The sequence below is a fragment of the Colobus angolensis genome, unplaced genomic scaffold, assembly GCF_000951035.1.
Source record: "Colobus angolensis palliatus isolate OR3802 unplaced genomic scaffold, Cang.pa_1.0 Scaffold469, whole genome shotgun sequence".
Classification (NCBI taxonomy): domain Eukaryota; kingdom Metazoa; phylum Chordata; class Mammalia; order Primates; family Cercopithecidae; genus Colobus; species Colobus angolensis.
In genome coordinates this window covers 732,085-757,973 of record NW_012118143.1, presented here as the reverse complement: position 1 = coordinate 757,973, position 25,889 = coordinate 732,085, and the positions used below count along the sequence as shown (strand labels likewise).

General features: G+C 35.9%; 1 protein-coding gene across 1 annotated transcript in view; it reads left to right on the top strand.

The window, feature by feature from the left end:
• The window catches only part of IL1RAPL2 (interleukin 1 receptor accessory protein-like 2), a 658,444-nt gene that overhangs the window by 600,186 nt on the left and 32,369 nt on the right, over nt 1–25,889 (top strand). The window contains exons 5-6 of the mRNA XM_011958337.1: nt 2,485–2,614; nt 25,233–25,378. Of these exons, the coding sequence (XP_011813727.1) occupies nt 2,485–2,614; nt 25,233–25,378 (276 nt within the window). The remainder of the gene's footprint in view (nt 1–2,484; nt 2,615–25,232; nt 25,379–25,889) is intronic.

Genomic DNA, 25,889 nt, shown 5'->3' with positions numbered 1-25,889 from the left:
TTAAGATAAGTGGTGAAAATAAAAAAAGATTTTATCTTTTAACCCTCACCTACAATTCTTTCACATCAGATACTTTGGTCTGTTTCTTTTAAAGTGTTTCTAACAGCAATGGTATGGATTTGAAATGCAAATATAATCTGTTATCCAATTCATCAAAAGAAGTCACTCATATAACTGAAGAATGAGTGAAATTCTGATATTCATCTATTGGTTTATTTCCACTGTTGTCATTAATATTCATGAACATATTGACTAATATGCATATTGGAACTACACTTGTTTTTCATTTGCAAACATAGGTTCCACAAAAATCAGTGGAAGCACTCTGTGAGAATCAATTGAGTACATGGAATTTACCACAAAATATTGTGTTTTGTTATTATTTATGTATTTTATAAATGCTGTGGCATCCTTTATATCCATAAAATTTGTAAACTTATGTATTTACATGCATACTATTTCTAGAAAGTCAGTTTTAAATATTTACCAATATACCACTGATGTATATCTTCATTATTTATAAGTAGGACTTATAAGATGTGGCTCCTACTCCAATTCCCACTTCCTTCTTAAATCCCCCCCATCTACCCACCAGACACAGACACACAGAGGCACAGAAACTCTACTACCATCACAACGTCGTCACATTTTGATTTACCTCACAATTTTGTTTGCAAAAGTTTTGGCTCTAAAACCCAATAAAACTCAATGATACATAGATGTTTGAACTCTTTCCCCAGAGACTCTCCTGAACACATTGATAATTTGAGATTATTCATTTCAAGATGTATCCAACAAATACAGGGCTGTAAAATTTAAGACTATTGAGATTTCTAGATTTTTAAGATCTCTGAGCAGCCCTCTCACAATGCAGATGTTCACAGAGCTCTCTGATAAGGGAAATTGGGGAATTATAGCACAATGAGAGCCAATCCACTGCATGTACGCCACTTTGCAAGAAGCTTCACTTACTTTATTACATAGCACTGAGGCAGCACCTCACAAAGTTCTCTTTATTTTGATAGTCTTCAACCTACTTTAGATGCCAACGTAAGTTGGCTATCTCTACTAACAGGTCACATAGTAACATAGGAATTACTCTGAAAATGCCTGGAGGCAAAACAGTACAGCAGCAAATAGATAAAATGTTAGATAAGAGTTTGTGCCTAAGCCAGATTTTAGAAATCCCTTGAAACATTATGTTTCAGGTTATTTGCCCAATAAATGCAGAGATCCCTTTCATGCCTTTTAGAAGAGGAGGTGCCCATCCCCTGGCACACATTGAGTCCCTGTATCTGGCATAAGAGCTGATCACTTTGGGACTCTCCTCAGAGTATTACATATGATGTTTGGATGGTTTTCCTGTTTTCAGCCATTGACAAGAGGCTTCAGGATATTTATTCAGCATTTGTAGAAACTAGACTGCTGAAACATCTGTCTCTTGTGTTTATTTAACAAGAATCTGTTTAATGGGAGAGTAAAAACATTCTTTCCAGGAGAAATTGCAGCAATAGTCAGTACCTATGTGTAGTTCCAAGAAATGAGCAGTCATTTTTTGACAGACCACCTCAAGAAGGCCCCATTTTACACAGTGCCTTCATTCTGACTTCTTGTTCTATCCAGGCTCCCAGCCACTTGCATGCTTCCCACTCACACTGAAGTGAATCTTCCCACTCAGTCACCAAACTCAAATACCACTCTTTTCTGCCAACCCCCGACAGACATACCCAGAAATAATGCATTACCAGCTATCTAGATATTAATATTTCTTAATCCAGCCAATTTGATGTCTAAAAATAACCATTATAGTTTATATTACCTAATTTTTCTTAAAACATGTAAGAATCAGAATAAACAAATTTCCGTGTAATCTTAATAACAGTGGAGAGTATATTATGATATGTCTTCTCACCAACCAAAAATTAATTTATACTTTTGATTAATGTTAGCTTCAAGGGTAAGTTCAAGTTAGCAGTGCTTAATATTCTCAAAAATAAAGAAACAAGATAGTCTTTTCATTTGTTTTTTTCATATTATTTCATAAGAAGGAGGCAGTAAAAATAAACAGTTTCAAAACCTGAGTAACAAACAACTTTGGAAACACAGGCAGACCCTGTGTGGTCCCAGCTACTTGGGAGGCTGAGGTGGGAGGCTCACTTGAGCCAGGGAGGTCAAGGCTGCAGTGAGCTGTGGTTGCGCCACTGCACTCCAGCCTGGGTGACAGAGCCAGACCCCGTCTCAAAAACAAACAAACAGAAAACTGAGTAACTTTATTTTCTCACTTTTGATTACACTTTGAATTTAAGATTTTTCTAGAAACTCTCATAACTATTTAAAAATTTTCTCAGGTACAATGATAAGATGACTAGAAAAATAGTTGAAAATTGGGTCACCTGAGTTTTCCTTTGGATGTTAAATGGTCGCTTCCTGTCTCCCACTGATAATCAAGAGTCATTTGCTCATTTCTTTTTCTCTCATTCTCAGGTAAGCCTCTGAACATTCCCTGCAAAGCATTCTTTGGATTCAGTGGAGAGTCTGGGCCAATGATCTACTGGATGAAAGGAGAAAAGTTTATTGAAGAACTGGCAGGTCACATTAGAGAAGGTGAAATAAGGTAGAGAGCTTGAATTGCTTATCTTTTTTTGCTGTCTTTGCAGTTATGTAATGAAACATCCTACAAGGGATTCTGCTCAGGATTTTAATTGCAACTCCAAATCATTCCATTCTCTAAAAGCTGATGTTATGGAGAAACCAAGGATGACTGCCTTAAGAAATGCCAGTGTTCAAACTTCTAACATAAGTAGATTTTTCTCCCATTTAAGATTATGTTACCAGGGTATAATGCCCCTCCAAAAGCTACCTGAGCAAATTTCTTTGAGTTTCTAAAGCTAAAACCACTGGTACTCCAATAGTCACAGCAAAGGTCCAGTCTTTGAAGGTGACTCCCCAGACCACTGTGCAAATTGTTCATTTTCTACCTGGGAACAGACAACTTCATATGTCATAAGTGTAAAGATGCAGTGGCAATGGTAAGCTGGTGCTCAGCCAAAATAACTGTTGACTCTTGTTGAATAGTGTTTATTTTTTCCCAACATCTAATACTTATCCTGAAAATACTGATCCTTCAATTTAGTACATGTTTAGACCTCTTTTCACTCTCCTGTTATGCAAATACCTCTCTGGTTTATAGATATCAATTCTATTGGTTTTCTAATTCTATTTAGTACTTTCTCATTTGTACAAGAAAGATATAAAAATATAGGTAACCTTTCCTGACTCACTTAGTTTATGAGGTTTCTCTTTGGTTTCAGAGATGATGATGTGTAGTGTATGTTCCTGATTCTGATAGGAATTGGGATTCTTCCCTCTTCACTCCCATTAAGAATCATGCAGTGGAAATTAATCTAAAATTTTAGTACAACTAATGTTAAAATTTATTCCTTCAGTTTTCTTATTGAATATGCAACAGCACAAATGAGACAAGTACACTTTGTATTATTTACTATGTTTAAATATTATTTATAATTACTCTCATGACAATTTCTCTCTGTGTCTGCCCAATAACTCTTCTCTAGGAGTTCATAACTTTGAAGGTCTGTGAACCCCTTAAGAGTCTATGCAAAATATTGACTATAGGAGCATATTTCTAGGCAAAATACACATGAAAAGGTGTTTGACATGTTTAGTAATCAAGGAAATGCAAACCAAAACCACATGATACCACTTTATACTCACTAGGATGCATTAGGATGGCTATAATTTAAAAAGTCAGATTATAGGCTGAGCACAGTGACTCAGGCCTATAATCCCAGCACTTTGGGAGGCCAAGGTGGGTGGATTGCTTGAGCTCAAGAGTTCGAGACTAGCCTGAGCAATATGACAAAACCCTGTCTCTCCCCCATTCCCCGCCAAGGGAAAAAAAAAAAAAATATATATATATATATATATATGTACAAATCTTAGCCAGGCATGGTGGTATGTGCCTGTAGTCCCAGCTACTTGCTACCTGGGAGGTTGAGGTAGGCGGATCACTTGATCCCAGGATGTTGAGGTTGCAGTGAGTCATGATTGCTCTACTACACTCCAGCCTGGGTGACAGAGCTAGACCTTGTCTCAGAAAAAAAAGTCAGATTATAACAAATGTTGGTAAGGATATGAAGAAATGGGAAACCTCATACACTGCTGGTAGGAATAGCCCTCCTAGGGATACAAACAAAATAAATCAAAACATGTGTCTACAAAAAACTTGTCCATGAATGTTCATAGCAGCATTGCTCATAATAGATAAAAATGAAAACAACCTAAATGTCTATCAACTAAGGAATGAATAAATAAAATGTGATACATTCATACAGTTGAATATTATTTAACCATAAAAAATGAAATACTGGCATATACTGCAACATGAATGAACCTTGAAAATGTTCTCAGTGTAAGAAGCCAGAAACAAACAAACAAACAAAAAAACACTTACTATATGATTCAATTTACATAAAATATCCACAATAAGCAACTTTATAGAAACAGAAAGTAGATTACTGGGTGCTTAGGGTCAGTGGGGAGGAATGGAATACAGATGTGATAGATAAAGTCTATGGGTGTGTTTTTGTATGTGTGATAGAATACAACATAACATAAAATTCATCATTTTAAAATTTACAGTTTAATGGCATTCAGTACATTCAGAATTCATACAACCACCACCACTTTCTAGTTCCAGAACATTTTCATCACTCTAAAAGGAAACGTTATACCCATTAAGCAGTCTGGGGCTTCTTTGTAAGATAATGAAAATATTATAAAATTGACCATAATGATAGTTTCATGTCTGTGAATATTCTAGAAAACGAGGAATTGTTTACTTTTAATGGGTAGATTATATGGCATATAAATTTTATCTCAATAAAGCTAGTTTTCTTAAAAAAAAAAAACCCTTGAAATTAATTGCCTGATACAGAACAGATTTTCAGAAATAAATAATGGGTATATTGCAAATGATTCTAAAGCATTAATTGCCGTTTATACTTTGAAGTTTCTAATTAGTAACACTTTATTAGGCAATTTTAACTTAATATTTATTTGAAATCAATACAACTGAATTCATTTTAAATTGTTATAGAAGATACATGTTTAGGATTACTGTCAATCTATCTATGTATAAAAGACCTTAAGGGTCACTTTTCATTCTACAGAACAAGAAACTGGTCCCAAAATGGATGTGTGATAGGTACACTAGTACATAGTTAGTAGCAGAAGTTCCATCACCAAAAAGCTCAGACATATGTTTTGTGATCAAGGGTACTAATTATGTGAGCCTAAGATAATAATCTCCCTTTTTGTATGTGTGGCTGCACATAACTTTTAAAATAAGCAGCTTTATCAGAGTATAATTGACATATAATAAATCACACAGTTTAAAGTATGCAATTTGTAAGGGCAGATTGATATATGTATACACCTGTGAAACCATCACCACAATGAAGATAACATATTAATCACCCCCATGTTTCCTGGTGTCCCTTTGAAATCCCTCCCTCCTGCTCTTCTCCAACAACAGGGATCTTCCTTTCACTATAAATCAGTCTGCCTTGTCTAGAATTTTATATAAGCAGAATCATACAATAGGCACTTGTTTTTTTCTGGATTATTTCATGTAGCAAAATTATTTTGAGATTTATCCCAGCTTGTTATATGTGTCAATAGTTAATAGCATTTTTATTGCCAAATAGTATTCCATTATATGATTATACAGAAACTGTTCTCCTCTTCACCTGTTGATGGACATTCAGGTTGTTTCCAATTAGAACTATTATGAGAAAATCTGCTAGGAACGTTCATATATATATCTTTGTATGCACATATATTTTCTTTTCCCTTGCCTGAATAGCTAGACATGGCTTGCTTGAATTGTATAGTAGACATATGTTTAATTTTTAGTTTACTCTTTAAATAAAATTTAAATCATTTTTAAACAAACTTTATTTTTTAGAGTAATTTTTGATTTATAGGAAAATCATGAGGATAGTATATAGAGTTCCTATATATCCCATGCCCCGTTTCCCCAATTATCGACATTGGGGACTGCTCCATGTCTAGGTATCCAGGCAGGAGAAAAGGAAATATATGTGTATACGAAGACATGTATACGAATGGTCATAGCAGCTTTCTTCATAATAGTCCAAATTGGAAACAATCCAATGTCCATCAACAGGTGAATAGATGAGCAAATTGTTGTATAGTCATATAATGGAATATACTTGGCAATAAAAAAGGAATGGGCCAGGAGCAGTGGCTCACGTCTGTAATCCCAGCACTTTGGGAGGCCGAAGTGGGTGGGTCATGAGGTCAGGAGTTTGAGACCAGCCTGGCCAACATGGTGAAACCCCATCTCTGCTAAAAATACAAAAATTAGCTGGGCATGGTGGCAGTGGTGGCAAGCATCTGTAATCCCAGCTACTCGGGAGGCTAAGAGGATAATTGCTTGAACCCAAGAGGCAGGGGTTGCAGTGAGCTGAGATCATGCCATTGCACTACAGCGCGGGTGACAAGAGTGAAACTCCATGTCAAAAAAAAAAAAAAAAGAATCAAAATTAATACATTGTTATTAACTAAAGACATTTCTTTTCACATCGTTCTTTAGTTTTTGTCTACCGTCCTTTTTGTTCTGCGGGATTATTTAACTTTTTAAGAATCCACCTAACTGATTCCAAACTGGTTATACCATTTTACAAAAGAAAAGGGAGACGCTGCTGCTGTCTCCGGCAGCATATGATTAGAGTTGATGGGAGACAAAACATATATACATGAATTGGATAAATCCTGAACAAGCCACCATATCAGTGGCCGAATGAGTCAACCAGCTAGGAAATGCTATATAGTAAGACAACCTTTCAGAACTTGCACAATGACATTGTTTAACTGATTTTGTTACATCCTCTTTCTCCACCAACTCCCCCAGGAAAATAACTATATTAGCAGTGATGGAAAGCTACAGGACATTTATTTTGAAAATTTTACAAGACCCCACTAACTAACTAAAGTCACCTTCACAGAAGTGCCAACAAAAAGGCAGAAATTCCCAGCCAACATAAATATACAGTCACTCATTTTGTAATATAGTCACGAGTAGCCTAATGATGGGGATGATGTTGTATGTAATACATTATTAGGTGATTTCATTATTGTGCAAACATTGAGTGTACATATACAAACCTGGATTATAGCCTACTACACACCTAATCTATATGGTATAGCCTATTGCTCCTAGGCTACAAACCTGTACAGCATATTATTGTACTGAATACTGTAGGCAACTGTAATACAGTGGTAAGTATTTGTGTATCTAAACATATCTAAACAAAGAAAAGGTACAGTAAAAATACAGTGTTATAATCTTATGGGGCTACTGTTGTATATGCAAGACATCATTGACTAAAATGTCATCATTCCACTTTCACATGTCTTGTGTGAACTGTGATCTATTTGGAAGCTTGTGTGGTTTCTAGAATTCTTTCAGTTTATAGCCATTTATGCTAATACAGGAACTAATTAATTATGTCTTCTAGCCTCCAAAGTCCTTGAAACAAAGCATACAAAATTTTATACAGCACAGCAAATTGGAACAAATCCAGCATTTTAATAGAAAAAAAATTGCTAATCATACTATTAAGGTGAAACAAGAGAAGATTCACATTTTTTCATAACCCATATACTTTCTCTATAAGGAAGAGTTCTGATGGCAGAATACTGAGAATTTTTAATTAGGGGATTCCTCTCAAAGGCATTTCTGGAAACAAAATTTATTTCTGGATGCATGGCCCTTATTCAGTGCTGTCTCTGTCTGTACAGGACACTGTTAAAAAATAGCTTAGACTAGGTAATTTATAAACAACAGAAATGTATTAGTCAAAGTTCTGGAGGCTGGGAAGTCAAGATCAAGATGCCTGCAGATCCAGTGTCTGGAAAGGGCCTGTGATGGCTGGGGTAGCCCTGAAAATCTCTAGAATTCCTTCTTCTATTTTCTTGATGAATAGCCTCTGGCTTCCTTATGTCTCTACTAATCTTATCAAATGTTTTCTTGGCCACACTCTTGATGTTCTCTATTTAACATACTTTTTCATTCTTTGCAAGCATGGCTGGGCTGAGAATGTCCCAAATCTTTAAATTTTGCTTCCCTTTTGATTATAAATTTCATCTTTAATTCATTTTCTTCTCTCATTTTACTGTAGGCAATCAAGAGAAGCCATGCCACACCCTCATACTTTGCTTAGTGATTTCTTTCACTAAATATCCTATCGCTCCACTCACAACTTCTACCTTCCACAAAGCACTAGGACATGAAGAAAATTCATACAAGTTCTTTGCCACTTTATAACAAGGATGGCTTTCACTTCAGTTTTTAATAACTTGTTTCTTCTCTAAGTCTGGGCCCATATAAAAATGACCTTCACTGCCCATATTTCTATCAATATTCTGATCATGACCACTTAAGTAATCACTAAGGAGATTGAAACTTTCTCTACAGTTCTCCTCTTCTATTGAACCCTCACCAGAATTGCTCCTTACAGTTAGTTCAGGTTGATATAGGCTTTTCCTAGCCTGCTCCTCCAAATTATTCCAGCCTCTGTTCATTATGAAGTTCCAAAGGCATTCCACATTTTTTTTTTAACCAGAGCACCCCACTGTCAGCACCAATTTTTGTCTTAAACCATTTGGGATTCTATAACAAGATACCTTAAATGGGTAATTTATAAACAACAAAAATTTGTTGCCCACAGTTCTAGAGGCTGGGAAGTCCAAGATCAATATGCCAGCAGATTAAGTGTCTGGTGAGGGCCTGTTCCTCATGAATGGAACCTTTTGTGTGTTCTCACATGGCAACAAGGGCAAGGGAACTCATTCATGCTTCTTTTATAAGGGCACTAATCCCATTCATGAGGAGGGGAGCCTTCATGATTTAATCACTTCTCAAAGTCCCCACCTCTTAATACTATCACAATGGATATTAGGTGACAGCATATGATTTTTGGGAGATCACAAACATTTAGACCATGGCAAGGGCAATGCTTTGGGCCCATTTAAAAATTGAATCATAGCTCTTGTGTTGTGCACACATTTCAAAATTGCATTGTCTAATATAACCAAGCAGTGATGATGTAAATAAATAGCTCTCAGGCAGTTGACTTGTGGAGAAGCTTCCCCAGAGGCACTGGATCTGGCAGGAGGACTAGCCCCTCTGCCTAGGTTCTCAATTTCCTGTGCAGCAGCTTGATCCTAGAAATATGTGTTACAACTTTTCATTTCTTAGTTTGCCACAGAGGAATAGAGGACTTAAAACGATACCTAGTAAAAAAAAAGCTTAGATATTTACTGAAGGCTTGATGAGATAATGTCACTAGGACTTCAGTAAGTATAACGTCTGTACTCAGCATTTCCCCTGCAGCTTGAATAGCATTTTAGATCAAATCCTGTCTAAGATTTTGGAGTTCTCATTTGTTTGCTCTCTGGGTCAGTTTCACCACTGTGGTCCCCAGCCTTTCCTGATTTTCAGCCCATTGCCAAAGCACTTAGACCCCACTTTGGGCATACAGATTCCCCTTTATCTCCCTTTAAGCAGAGATTGACACAGTTCTCCTATGCCTCTGATGTTGCTAAGAGACTAAGCCACAAGGAAATCTGAACCCAAATGTGGTAACAATTCACAACTGCTAGTCTATCCCACACAACTGCATCACAACCCTTTCACTAACTCCAGAAGATATAATTTATAGAGATGGTAAAATAATTTTATGTGTGCAATAACATAAGATATAATTGTACAAGTTTGGTTATTTATTTCTATGATTTTAAAATCATTCCAACAATCTGCTCTCTGCCAAGCTCTACCATGCTTATTCAGAGAAGTCAAATAATTATTTTGAGGAAACCTAGTAGGAATCATAAAGGGAAGACTTCTTACTTTCTGTCCTTCTGTTAAAGCTTAATGGGAACTGCTGCAAAGGAGGATCAGAGAGTACCCGCAAAGTGTCCTTTGAGGATAATGATTCTAGGAAGGCCACCTCAGTCCTGTACCACTACAGAATTTCCTTCTTATCAATCTTACAAGAGGCTTGAGAATTTTGTTTTAAAGAATTTGCTAGTGAGGCATGTATTCTACATATCTAATTTAAAAAGTCAGAAAAATTGAACCAGTCCTATTAAACAAGAAATGATAGTATTTTAGATTGCCTACAGGGTTACACATTGCATCTGATTGTCAAAAAGGACTACATGAATTTCAAGACAATTGCTTTGTCCCAACAGAGAGTCATTTTCAATTATAAATCTCACTTTACAAATATCCCTATCAATACCTAATGTCTTCTTCCTCAGGCAATACTATAAAACAGTTTACCAAATCTTTTCTAATTCTTGGCCTGAAAAGCATATTCAATTTATCTTAATGTTTTCAGAAAAGCTTATTAAAATGCAAATAATTTTATTTACCTTCAGTTCCTGAAAGGCTGCGAGATGAATATGGTCTTTGCTTGTTTGTTTTAGTTTTGGTTTCTTCACTGCTGCTTTTTATCACTTTCTGGTCTTCTGTTTCATTCCTTTACCTTAACATCCTCTCCTTGCATGAGTGAAATGCTCTAATAAAGGAGGGAATATGATATAGGCATGAAAAGTTTTATTCTTAAAATAAGATGAGTCTATCTTAAAGACCAAAACTAACCTAGTAATGACTCACAAGACACGAGAGCTATGATTCAATTTTTAAAAAGCTTTTTAAAAAGCAATATGAAGCTGTGAATGTTATGTTTGTCCCTAAAATACAGAGGAAATAATTGGAGTCCCAGGCAGCCCTAGTGAAAATGATGAGGTGTATTTTGGCAATTTCTCACACAATTTTTAATGTCTTGAAGGACCGCACATGTCCTTGGTGTTCCCAAAGTCGAGGTTCAAAAAGTATTTTCCTTTCTTCCACTCTCAGCTCATCCCACTGGAAGACGAAATACAGACCAATCACCTTGCTTTAATTTAAATAGATTTCAAATCTCATCACACCTGTATATGAATGTATACATTATAAACAGCATAGTTTTACCTAGGGCCGCCCTTAATTTCTAGTTAACTAAAGGTACGTTTTTGAAGGAGTGGTGAATACTATTCATGATTCCAGGGTTGGTCTTAGCCTTGATCTATGCATAAAATACTACAAGTCTACCTAAAACATGTTTGTTGTTTCTCTTCATTTATTGAGCAGACTTTAGATGCTCAGTCTCAACTATGTTGTGTTGGGTTGTAAGCTACTCTAGACAAAAACCTATAATTAGTAAATAATAATAATAATAATCCCAGTTCATCCTTTTATAGTACACTGTATATTGCAAAAGCATTTCACATCTTAAAACATGTTGGATACCCATAATAACCATCTGAGATACATAGTATTAGCTTTATTTTGCAGATAAAGAAACTGAGGTTTAGAGACTGAGGAAGAGCTGCTACCCTTTAGTGATTGAGGGTTCCTGTAGGGCTAGACTGAATTCACCAAAGCTAGCAAGAATCCTCAATTGTCCAGAATGTTTTGTTGTACTCCACATTTAGATTATAAAAAGTCAAAATCTGTCTGGGACTGAAAGAGTGAAAATCGTTGTGGACTGAGAATAAGCAGCCCTGCTATTAATCAGGCTTGGAGGATAGACAGATAAAGCCAGCTGCAAAGTTAGCAGAAAACACTGTTTTTCCCAAGGTCATGCAGCAGTTATAAAATGCCATAACGACCCCCTTCTCCTTTGAGTGACTACTGCTTTCTTACCAGTGATGCCCCAAACCTGCTTTGCTGCTTACATTTATTACCAGGGAAACCCAACTGCTAAGCTATCCTTGCCCCATAAGAGAACCTAGTCCATAGTTAACCACCATTTCTTCCAATCCTGCCTCAGAAACTCCAGCCAATTCAGGATTTACCCCTGCTTCCCTAAGACCTCATCAGAATCCTTCAGTGTAAATGTAAACATTACAAAACTTTCTTCCTTCCTTCAATCAAGGATTAATCCATAGTTCCTCTAGAATGCCCCTCCCTCAATGCATTGAGCCAATAAATCTGATTTTGTCAGACTCTGAGCATGATGCTGGACTTTGACTAATAATGCTTTAATGGGGGGGTGGGGAAACAAATAACACCAAGAAAGAGATCTTGTTTAATTGAACATTTTAATTTTTTAAAACATACCTCCCATCCTTAATTTTATCAATCGTCATTCCTGGACAATGATTACTCATACTCAGGATAATGACCCAGAAACTCTGCAAGATACCTAGCCATCAAAAGAAGACTCAGAATACTTCAAGGGACCATTTGCGATGAATAGAAATTGGTCTTAGACATTTTATAATTATTTACCTCAATTAAGAAACCAACAGGACTTTCTATTTAAATTTCAGGTGAACAGAAAATTCAATTAGCCAGAATTTCCATCCCTGAACAATTCCATTAACCAAGATTTCACTAAAATTTCATTGCATTTGTGTTTTTTATCTGAATGTTATGTTATCATTCCCTTCAGCATTGCTTAGTTTACTTATGATCTTTAGGACAGCAGGGAACACCTACATGTAAATATTAGTACAATGTCTGGTAGAGCAGATTGCTGCTTACAAATAAGTACTTTTTGATAATGAGGACAGCAGAAGTATGAGTAGTGATATTGATGATATGGGCAGACACAGAAGAGTATATAGACTCTCTGGTGGCAGTTCAACATCTTTATAAAACATTCAAAGTACCAAGTCCCCTGGAAGAAACTGGACAATAATTTGGAATCTCCCTGCTAATAAAATATTTACTTTTTTACTTTCTCCTTTCACTGCCTTAGTTAAATTTATTAGAGGAAGTCAGTAATGAGAAATAATGCACAATAGTTTGAGACAGTATTTGTTTATTAATACTTCCCAGCTTACCACAATGCCAGCCACATATAACTTTTAAAACATCTGTTTAATGGCATTGAATTGTACTAAAATGCATTAATATTGTGTCTTTCTAGCATTACACACACACACTGTAATTTTTAGAGCAGATTTAAGTTCATAGCAAAATTGAGTGGAAAGTAAAGAGTTCCCATATTACCTCTAAGACTCCCCCCACTATCAATATCCAGCACCACAGTGATGCATTTGTTGTATTCTATGAACCTACGTTGACACATCCTGATCACCCAACGTCTGTGGTTTACATTTAGAGTTCACTCCTAGTGTTGTACAATCTATGGGTTTCAACGGATGTATGATGACATGTATCCACCATTACAGTATCATACAGATGAATTTCACTGCCTTAAAAATCTTCTGTGTTCCACTTTATTTATCTTTCCCACTCCCAAAACTCCTGGCAACTCCTTATCTTTTTACTGTCTCTGAAATGTTGTCTTTTCCAAAATTTCACATAGTTGAAACCACACAGTATATAGCCTTTTCAGAGTGGCTTCTTTCACTTAGTAATATACATTTAAGGTTCCTACATGTCTTTTCATGACATATTACTTTAAAAAATGCATTCATTTATTCAATGTGCCTTTATTGAGTTTTCTTGATGCTACCAGCACCATGCTAGTTGCTGAGGATACAAAAATTAAGGCTCCAGCACACCCTAAACAAGTATTTCCAGTAAAACACCTTTTGAAGCGGCAAAGGAGATTTATTTATTTAATAAGCTTTATTTTTCACAACTGCTTTAGGGTTACAAAGAAGTTAACAGATAAGAGGATACATTTTTTTGAAGAGTTAAGCAGAAAGTACAGAGAACTCTCATATAGCCCCTTTGCCCCTCCTCCCAGTTTCCCATTTTGTTAATGTCTTGACTTACTGTAGCACATTTATTACAATCAATGAAACACTATACATTATTATTAAAGTCCATAGTTTACAGTAGAGTTCATTCTTTGTGTTATACAGTTCTATGGTTTTTGACAAGTGTAAAATATCATGTATCCACCATTACTGTATCACACAGAATAGTGTCACTGTCCTAGATATCCCAGAGCTCTGCCTATTCATCTCTCCCTTTCACCTCTAAAACTCTTGGTAACCAATGATCTTTTTACTGTCTTTATAGTTTTGCCTTTTCCAAAATGTCATACGTTTGGAATCCTACAGTATGTAGCCTTTTCAGTCTAACTTCTTTCACTTAGTATATGCATTTAAGGTTTTTCCATGTAGTTCTGTGGCTTGATGGTTAATTTCTTTTTATCAGTGAATAATATTTTATTATCTGGATGTACCACAGTTGTTTACCTATTCACCTGTTGATTGACATATTGGTTATTTCCAAGTTTTGGCAATTATGAATGAAGCTGCTATAAACACTTGTGTGCAAGTTTTTGTGTAGATATAAAAAGTATGACTAATGCATCGTAAGACAATGTTTAGCTTTTTAAGTAACTGCCAAAATATCTTTCAAAGTGGCTGTAACATTTTGCATTCCCACCAGCAATGGATGAGAATTTCTATTGCTTCATATCCTTGCCAAAATTTGATGTTGTCAGTAATATCGGGTTTCAGTCATTCTAATAGGTGTGTAGTATATGTCATTGTCTAAATTTAAAATTCCCTAATGACATATGATATTGAGCATATATTCAGATGCTTATTTGTTATCTGTGTATCTTCTTTGATTAGGTGTCTGTTCAGAACTTTTGACCATTTTTGAATTGGGTTGTTAGTTTTTTTATGGTTGAGTTTTAAGAGGTTTTTGCGAATTCCATATAGAATTTTCTTAATTGGTATATGTTTTGCATATATTTTCTCCCATTTTATGGCTTATCTATTTTTCACAAAACAGATGTTTATAATTTTAATAAAGTCCAACTTATCAATCGTTTCTTTCATGGACTACATTTTTGTTGTGTCTAATATTTTATCACCAAACACACAAATGAGGAAGAGAAAGAACACAAATATTACCAGTACAGAAAACAGAAAACCACGAAGCCACAATATAGACAAAGGAAGGAAGGAAGGAAGGAAGGAAATACAAAATAATCAGAAAGTAATTACAAGATGACAGGAATAAATCCTTACATATTAATGATAACCTTGAATGTAAACAAATTAAATCTCCCACTTAAAAGATATAGATTGGCTGAATGAATGTTAAAAGTAACCTAAATATATTCTGCCTAAAAGAAACTCATTTCACCTGTAGAGACACATATAGACTAACAGTAAAGGGATAGAGAAAATATTCCATGGAAAAGGAAATGAACGGTAAGCAAAAGTAGCTATACATATATCAGATAAAACAGACTTTAAGTCAAAAACAGGAGAAAGAGACAAAGAAGTTCATTATATAATGATAAAGTGATCAATTTGGCAAGGGATATAGCAATGGCAAACATTTGTACACCTAACACAGGAGCACCCAGGTATATAAAGCAAATATTTTTAGATCTAAAAGGAGAGATAGACACCAATACAATAATATTTGGGGACTTCAACACTCCACTCTCAGAAATAAATAAATTATCTGACAGAAAACAACAAAGAAACATTAGATTTAAACTGCACCGTAGACCTAGTGGATCTAATAGACAATTGCAGAATGTTTCATCCAGCAGCTGCAGAATATACATTCTTCTCATCAGCACATGCAACATTCTCAAGAACAGACTGTATGTTAGGACACAAAACAAGTCTCAACAAATTTTTTAAAATTGAAATCATATCAAGTATCTTCTCAGACCATAATGGACTAAAACTAGAAATTAATAACAAGAGGAGCTTTGAAACCTGTGGGTTACATGGAAATTAATCAACATGCTCCTGCACAATGACTGAGTCAATGAAGAAATTAAGAAATAAATAAAAATGTCTAGAAACAAATGAAAATTGAAACAAAACATACCAAAACCTATGGAATACAGCAAAAGCATTATTTGTTTATAGGTATAAATTTGTAGTAAATACAGTTAAAAGTTTATGCTTACATCAAAAAGTAGAAAGATTTGAAACAAACCACCTAACAATGCACCTCAAGGAATTGGAAAAGCAAGAACAAGCCAAACCCCAAATTAGTAGAAAGAAAGAATAGAGATCAGAGCAGAACTAAACAAAATAGACACTAAAAAACTACAAAGGTTCAACAAAATGAAAAGTTATTTTGAAAAAGATAAACAAATTTGATAAACCACTAGCTAGACTAACCAAGAATAAAAGAGAGAGTACCCAAATAAAATTAGAAATGGAAAAGGAGACACTACAACTGATACCACAGAAATAGAAAAGATTATCAGAAACTACTATGAACAACTATGCACTAACAAACTCGAAAATCTAGGGGAAATGGTTAAACTCATGGATAAATATAACTTGCCAAGATTGAATAAAAAGAAAAGAGTACCTGAACAGACCAATAACAAGTAATGAGATTGAATCAGTAATGTTTCCCAACAAAGAAAACAGTATAAAAGCAGTTTTTTTTTCTTAAAAAAAAAAAAAAGAGAGAGAGAGAGAAGTACCATATGACCCAGCAATCCCACTACCAGGTATTTATCTAAAGAAAATGAAATTAGTATCTCAAAGGCATACTTGAACCCCCATGTTTATTGAAGCACTATTGACAATAGCATTAATATGGAATCAACCTAAGTGTCCATCAGTCGGCGAATGGATAAAGAAAATGTAGTATATTTGCACAGTGGAATCCTATTCTGCTGTAAAAAGAATGAAATTATGTCATTTGCAGCAACATGGATGGAACTCAAGGTCATTATGTTAAGTGAAATAAGCCCTGTACTCACTCATATGTAGGAGGTTAAAAAAAAAATGATTTCATGAAGGTAGAGAGTAGAATGATGATTACCAGAACCTGGGAAGGATGTGAGTGTGGGGCTGGGGTGAGGAAGAGAGGTTGGTTAATGGAAACAAATATATAGTTAGATAGAAGGAATAAGTTCTGATGTTCAATAGTAGGGAATGGTGACTATAGTTAACAACAATGAATTATATATTTCAAAAAAGCTGAAAGTGAGGACTTGAAATATTCTCAACACATTGAAATCATAAATGCTCAAGGTGATGGATATCCTAAACACCCTCAGTTGATTATTACACATTCTGTATATGTACCAAAATATTAAATGTACACCATAAATTCAAAATATTATGTATTAATAGAAAATAAAGTGATTATTGATATAGCTGGTTAAACATCTACTATAATAGTTTTTTTGTTCATTGCTCTTATTCTTTGTTTCCTTTTTTGTTTTCCATGCTTTTTCTGCCTTCTCTTGTTTTAATTGAGCATTTTATATTATTCTATTTTTTCTTCTCTCTTAGCATGTTATATGGTTTGATTCTGTGTGCTCGCCAAATCTCATGCGGAATTTTAATCCCCAGTGTTGGAGGTGAGGCTAGTGGGAGGTGATTGGATCATGGGAGTGGTCCTTCATGAATGGCTCAGCACCATCCCCTTGTTGCTGTTCTCGTGATAGTGAGTTATTGTGAGATCTGGTTGTTTAAAGTGTGTAGTGTACACCTCCCCACCCCTCTTTTCCTCCTACTCTTGCTATGTGAAGATCCCTTACTCTGCATTTGCCATTCCCTGTTTGTAAAAGCTGCCTGAGGGCTCCCCAGAAGCAGATGCTTCTGTACACCCTGTGGAACTGTGAGCCAATCAAACTTCTTTTCTTATTAATTACCCAGTCTCCGATATTTCTTCATAACAATGTGAGAATGAACTCAAACAGTATATCAATTATATTTTTAAATTTTTAATTTTATCTCTACAGTTTGCAAAATACATTTCTAACTAAGTCCATTTCCAAATAACACTCTACCACGTCGCAAGTAGTGCTGGTGCATGATAACGGAGTATTTCCAATTCCACCATTTTGTAACATTTCTGTCATTAATTTGCCTATTTATAAGCTATAATCACCAAATACATTATTGCTATTATTTTGAACAAACTGTTGCCTGTTAGACACGGAATAAGAATAATAAAATATTTTATTTTATTTTGATTTATCCCTGCTCTAACACTATTCTTTATGGGGATCTAAATTTCTGATATATTTCACTTTCATTTACTCTGAAAATCTTTTAACAGTTTTTCCAGCACAGGTTGACTGGTGACAAATTCCCTGTTTTAGTTTGTCTGAGAAAGTCTTTATTTATCCATCACCTTTGAAGGAAAATTTAACTGAATATCGCATTCTAGGTTTGTAATTCTTTTATTTCAACACTTTAAATATTTCACTCTCTTCTTGCTTGCATGATTTTCACAGAGAAGTCTGATGAATTTCCTGTTCTTGTTTATCTATAGTGTGATGGGTATTTCTTTTTCCCCCTCTGGCTTCTTTCAAGATTTTCTTTGTCTTTAATTTTATGCAGTTAGAAAATGATATGCCTAGGTGTAGTTTTTTTGGTATTTATTCTTCTTTGTGTTCTTTGAGCTTCCTTGATTTGTGGTTTGGTGTCTGTTATTAATTTTAGAAAATTTCTCAAGATTATTAACTAAATATTTCTACTGTTCCTTTCTTCTCTTTCTGGTAATTATTATATGAATATTACTTCTTTTGTAATTGTTCCTAAATTATTGGGCATTTTTTACATTTTTTTGTCCTTTTTTCTCTTTGAATTTCAGTTTAGGAGGTTTCTATTGACATATCTTCAAAGGCATTGATTCTTTCTTTGACTGTCAACATATTTTGATTTCTAGAGTTTCCTTTTGATTTTTTCTTAGAGTTTCCATCTCTGGTTACCTTACTAATTTGTTGATATACGTTGTCCACTTTTTTCATTGGAGCCCTTAACATATTAATCATAGTTATCTTACATTTCCAGTTTGGTAATTTCAAAATCTCTGCCATATCTGAGTCTGGTTCTGAATGTTTGCTTTATGTCTTCAAACTGTGGGGATTTTTTGCTTTGTTTTGTTTTGCTTTGCTTTTTAATATGCCTTGTGACTTTTTTGTTGAAAGCCAGATATGGTGTATTGGGTAAAAGTAACTGAAGTAAATAGGCCTTTAATGTGAGATTTCATGTTTATCTGACTAAAAGTTAGACTGTATTTACTCTTTGGTATAGCTATAGGTGTCAGAGGCTGAAATTGCCTCTAGTATTTTTGTTCTTGTCTCCACTGTTTTGTTTGATTCTTCCTCGAGATTACTTCTTAAATAGGGTCTGAGCTTTGCAGGGTTCCCCCCCCCAAATAAAATCCCTTATTATTATACAGGAGCCCGATTGATGTTGTGGTACATATTTCAAAATTCTATGATGTCGCATCCTTTAGTGACCTTGTGCCCCTGGTATATTACCTTCATAAGTGTTTCTTAGATTCCCCCATCCCTTTAGGTGAGAGGAATACTAGAGTAGTCATTTCCCTTCTCCCAGGTGGGCTAGGCTTTGGTAAAATTGAAGTAGTTTAGGTCACGATAAAGTGGTTTCCCTTGAGAGCAAGCCTTTGAAAAGAAAAATAAAAAGGTCCGGGCGCGGTGGCTCACACCTGCAATCCCAGCACTTTGGGAGGCTGAGGCGGGCGGATCACGAGGTCAGGAGATCGAGACCATCCTAGCTAACATGGTGAAATCCCGTCTTTACTAAAAATACAAAAAGTTAGCCGGTCGTGGTGGCAGGAGCCTGTAGTCCCAGCTACTCGGGAGGCTGAGGCAGGAGAATGGCGTGAACTTGGGAGGCGGAGCTGTCAGTGAACCGAGATCGCGCCACTGCACTCCAGCCTGGGCGACAGAGCAATACTCCATCTCAGAAAAGAAAAGAAACAGGATCTTGCTCTGTCACCCAGGCTGGTGTACAGTAGTACAGTCATAGCTCACTGCAAATTCTAACTCCAAGGTTCAAGTGATTCTCCCACCTCAGCCTCACTGGGAATACAGGTGCACACCATCAAGCTAATGTTTAAAAATTATGTTTAAAAATTATTATTTGTAGATATGGAGTCTTGCTATGTTTCCCAGGCTGGTCTTGAACCCTGGCCTCAAGTTATCCTCTAGCCTTGGCCTCCTAAGGCCTAGAATTATAGGCATGAACCACTACATTCAATCAACAAGCACTTTTTTTTTTTTTTTTTTTGAGACGGAGTCTTGCTCTGTCGCCCAGGCTGGAGTGCAGTGGCCGGATCTCAGCTCACTGCAAGCTCCGCCTCCCGGGTTCACGCTGTTCTCCTGCCTCAGCCTCCGGAGTAGCTGGGACTACAGGCGCCCGCCACCTCGCCCGGCTAGTTTTTTTGTATTTTTTAGTAGAGACGGGGTTTCACCGTGTTAGCCAGGATGGTCTCGATCTCCTGACCTCGTGATCCGCCCGTCTCGGCCTCCCAAAGTGCTGGGATCACAGGCTTGAGCCACCGCGCCCGGCCAACAAGCACTTTTAAAAGGAGAACAAAGTGCTCTGGGCTCATTTTAAAATGGTGAGTTTTCCCTTTCCCCCTGCCAGAAGCATAAGGGAACCTTTTTTCCAATCTTCACAGTAAGAACTTAGTGGTGCTTATGTAGGCAAAACTCACAAAATTGTGGGGTCCCCCTAAATATAGGTCTCGTGCTGTTTTTAACTCTCAAGATAGTTCATGGTGGGTCTCCAGGAATTTATCTATTACATTTTAAGTGTTTGTGCTGGTACTGGCCTTGCTCCTGGGGATCTCATTCCAGTATACTGTGATTCTCTGTATTTGCCTTTCTCTCAACTTTCTGGGGCAGAAGTTTGCCCTGTGACTTGTTACCTGAGGGATTTAAGAAAAGTTGATAATTTTCAGTTTGTTCACCTTTTTTCTTTTTGTGAGAATGAGAGGGACAATTTCCAAACTCTTTATAGTATTAATTTGTAATAATAGTACAAATCTAAATAAAATTTTGGAATATAGTGATGTCTATCACCTGAACTGGTTACTTTTTATTGTACCAGTGTTCACTGCTACTATAACTTGCCTTTAATGTTAATATTTAGACCCCTCTGGTTACTACCCCTCCCTCACCTGCCATGGATGCATGCATATATACAAACTCATCAAATTGTATACATTAAATAGGTGAGTTTTTTTGTACATCTATTATGTTTCAATAATCAATTTAAAATGCATGTGGTTCTTACCCTCCCATATAATATCAATACTTGGAATGAGATACTTCTAAGGTCATTTGAAATATATCCCAGGATTCCCTCACTTATAACCTCTACTCTGAAACCAGTCTCTTTAATACCTCTCTTTCACACATTCTGCAAAAACCTACTCTTGTCTTCTATTCTGGAAAACCCTCCCTTCTTTTCATTTAGCAAGAATTTTCTTAGGCATTTTTTAGATAACTTAGTCAACAGTAGTCTCTCCATTCTATGACATACTGTCATAAGCGTGAGTGTACCACCCTGCTTTGCCTTACTCTTTCTATAATTTTCTGCAACTGTGTACATTGTGCCTCCTCATTTAAATTTTAAAGTTTAATGGAAGAAGGGACCACATCTTTTAATGTTCCTATTTCTTATATGCCAAATATACAGCCCACAGCCAGGCACTTATTAAAGATTGGAAAAGAATCATTGATGGATTGTTATATTCTTCACAGAATTAGAAAAAAACTATTTAAAAATATATATGGAATCAAAAAAGAGCCCAAATAGCCAAGGCAATCCTAAGCAAAAAGGACAAAGCCTGAAACATCACATTACCTGACTTCAAACTATACTACAAGAATATAGTAGCTAAAATAGCATGGTACTGGTACGAAAACAGACACATAGATCAATGGAACATAAGCAATGCCACCAATCAACAACCATCTGATCTTTGACAAAGTTGACAAAAACAAGCAATGAGGAAAGGACTCCCTATTAAATAAGTGGTGCTGGGATTACTGGGTAGCCATACACAGAAGATTGAAACTGGACTCCTTATACCATATACAAAGATCAACTCAAGATGAATTAAATACTTAAGTGTAAAACCAAATACTATAAAAATCCTGAAAGATAACCTAGGAAATACCATTATGGACATAGAATCTGGCAAGTATTTCATGACAAAGATTCCAAAAGCAATTGCAACAAAAACAAAATTCGAAAAATTGGACTAATTTAACAAAGGAGCTTCTGCACAGCAAAAAATAAATAAATAAAAATAAAAACTATCAACAGAGTAAACAGACAACATACAGAATGGGAGAAAATATTTGCAAATTATGTATCTGACAAAAGACAAATATCCAGAATCCATAAGGAACTTAAAAAAAAATTAAAAAAAAAAAACTCCATAAAAAAGTGGGCAAAGAACATGAACACTTTTCAAAAGAAGACATACATGCAGCCAAACAAACATATGTAAAAATGCTCAATATCACTAATCATTAGAGAAATGATCATCAAAACCACAACAAGACACCATCTCACACCAGTCAGAATGGCCACTATTAAAAAGTCAAAAAATAGCAGATGTTGGTGAGGTCGCAGAGAAAGGAGAGTGCTTCTACACTGCTAGTGGGAATGTAAATTAGTTCAGTCATTGTGGAAAGCAGTTTGGCGATTTCTCAAACAACTTAAAAGAGAATTATCATTCAACTCAGCAATCTCATTATTGGGTATATACCCAAGGGAATGTAAATTGTTCTACCATAAAGATGCATGCATGGGTATGTTCACCACAGCAATATTCACAAGAGCAAAGACATGGAATCAACTTAAATGCCCATCAGTAGTAGACTGGATAAAGAAAATGTGATACACATACACCATGGAATAGTACACAGTGATAAAAAAGAATGAGATAATGTTCTTTGAAACAACATGAATGGAGCTGGAAGCCATTATCCTAAGTGAACTAACACAGGAACAGAAAACCAAATACCACATGTTCTCACTTATAAGTGGGAGCTAAATGTTGAGTACATTTGAAGACAAAGAAGGAAACAACAGACACCAGGGCCTACTTGAAAGTCTTGGAGGGTGGCAGGAGGGTACTATGCTTATTACCTAGTGTAATAAAATAATCTGTACACCAAACTCCTGTGACAGGCAATTTATAAAACAAACCTGCACATGTACCCCTGAACCTAAAATTAAAATTAAAAATAATATATTTGCTAGAAAATTATGACTGCTCCGTTGAGTGATTTGTAGTCATAAACACCATTTTGATCTTTAATTCCAGAAAACACAAGTCACCTAGGTTTTTCAGGAGCTGATAATTAAGACACCTCATATATATTAATAGATGAACCAAGGATCATTTTTCAAATCCTCTCTCCAGATTCTTTCTGCAGCCTGTGAAGAGCTGTTTTTGGAAACTGCATTAGAAGAAGGAAAGGCTTGGTCGGGAAGAACAGGATCAGCTTTCCACCCTGTGCCTGGCAGAGGCTATGGCTGCCCTCCATGTGAAGCTTCAAATTAAACTGAAGTTGTGGTACCTACGCAGCTTCTGGAACTACATGGGGTTCTTCCACAGCAGGTTACACAGAGCTAAAATAATTGAGTGTGGTGTTATTTACCAACATCAGGGAGAAAAACAGAGAACAAAAGTCAATATAAACCATGAAAGTACTAAATGTGCAATTTTGTCTTGGTTAGGTACATGTTGGGAGAGAAGAGAAAAAGAGAAACTACAACTTCAGTCAGGAAAAATAAAAACAATTTATAGAAAAACTAACCATAAGATGTGTTCTCCCATATGCAGTTAAGAAAATTCTTATACTCGTCTGGTTCTACGATGGTACATAAATGGAAAGGACTTGAGATTTTAGTATGAGAGACTCAGATTTTAGAAATTCCATTCCACCAACCCAACTTTAAGCCCTTCCTGCTCTCAAATGAGAAGAAGAAGAGGTTAAGTCAAGCCAATCTTAAATGTCAGTAGATGTAAATACAAATATTCTTGGAGTAGCTAAAATACAATCTACCTTCAGATAATGAAATGTTTGTGTTTAGTAACATATCTTTGCATGTGCATAGTGCTATTTACTTTTCAAATCACTTTAACCCATTTTACCCTTACAACAAAGTTAAAGTATGTATGGTAGTTATTTTACCAGTTTCAAGATGAGTTAAATTAAGGCACCACTGAGTTAATGATTTTGTAAAGACAAAGCATGAGCTTGTAATTGGGAGTCCTGTACTTAGAGCCCAGTTTTGTCTGAGCAGTCATGTTTCCAATTTTATGCTGAGTGCCAGTAAGTCATAGAGATATTCCCTGCATTTATAACCAGGTGTCCAAAAAGAAGGCGAGAATTACTTCTGCGTCTCCAATTTTCCATCTAAAATATTTCATGATTGAAACATACATGTATTTAAGAATCTACTCCAGAACTAAACTGCAGGGTTGTCACCATGTAGACTCATGATTCGCTCCTTCTTTGGCCAAAGGCAAGAGAAAGAAGAGAAAAGTTGGCAGGGTGCCCACTTTCATCTCACCCAGAAGGTAGCTGGTCGTTGTTGAGAATATAACTCTCCAAAGAAACAGGAGACCTACTCTTCAGGAAATAACCCTAGCAATTCAGCCCCTCTGCAAAGAACATCTGTTCCTGGCCATACAAGGTCCTTTGCAGCTTTGAAAAAAAGCAAGTCTAGGAGAAAATGTTACAGAGGGCTTCTCCTGTGAGGGCAGAAAGCAGAGGGACAGATGGGGAGCAGTGTCTGGAGAGATCAGGGTCATGGGCGTGTTAACATTGTTGGGGGATTAGGGCTCAGAGCACATTACTGCATTGGACAAAAGCCAGGAGAAAAGCAGAGAGTAGGCTTATCACTAATGTATGGAGATAGAAGGCCACTAAAAATTTTCAGTTTACTTCTCATAAGGCAACCACATTCAAGGCCCCCTTCTTTACACCTTTACCTCACCACTATCAAAACTCTAACCTCTACCACAAAGTGTATACTTCTAAAAATTTTTTCCCTTCATGCCATGATGCAAAAATCCAATTAGTTTTCATGATCTTAGTTTAGAGCATGGAACCTAGTGTTTCCTCCTTTTCACCATACAAGCCATGTTGACTTTATTTATCAAAGCCTAGTGGCATGTTAATATTTCTTTTTGCCAAGTGAATTATTCACTTCTTTTCTTTTCCATCTTATCTTCATGTCAAGAACCACTTTTTGTGTTTTCTTGTTGAAGGTCCCACCCACACATACACCCAGTCAGGATTCTCTACGCCCATCATCAGAGACCTGTATGAGCTGTGTGACCATCTGTAGTCTTTGCATGGCTGCTTTCTGCCCAGATCAAGCCAATTCAGCCAAGAATACTTTATTTATTTCAGGCTTCTCAAAGAGCATCTTGGAGAAAAAGAAGTTGAGTTGACACTCATCTTTGACTCAGTTGTGGAAGCTGACCTGGCGAATTATACCTGCCATGTTGAAAACCGAAATGGACGGAAACATGCCAGTGTTCTGCTGCGTAAAAAGGGTATTTATTTTTATAACTATAACTATGGTTTGCTTAGCTATCAACAACTATTGAAGTTAGAGATATTTCCTGGCTTTATTTTATCATGTAGTGTAAACTTCTTTTAACCATTTTGTCTTTTTAAGGAAAGATATTTCTCTTGCTGTGATATTAGCATAAAATACCTATGATCTTCAATACCATTAGGAAGGGAATAAATGAAATGAAGTATTGTTATATGTTAAATGCAGTGATATAAAGTGTACCTTAGTTATTAGTGTTACATAAAATTTGTTATATATTTGACATTCAATATTTTCTCCATATTTTGCCTTCTTATATCTTATATTGCTTAAATGAAATTCAAGAGATTTTGTTTGGATGAGAAACACAGTTGTTTTTTTATTCCCTGACTAAAAAATAAAAAAAATTAATAATTCCGGGGGCGGAGCAAGATGGCCGAATAGGAACAGCTGCAGTCTCCAACTCCCAGCGCGAAGGACACAGAAGACGGGTGATTTCTGCATTTTGA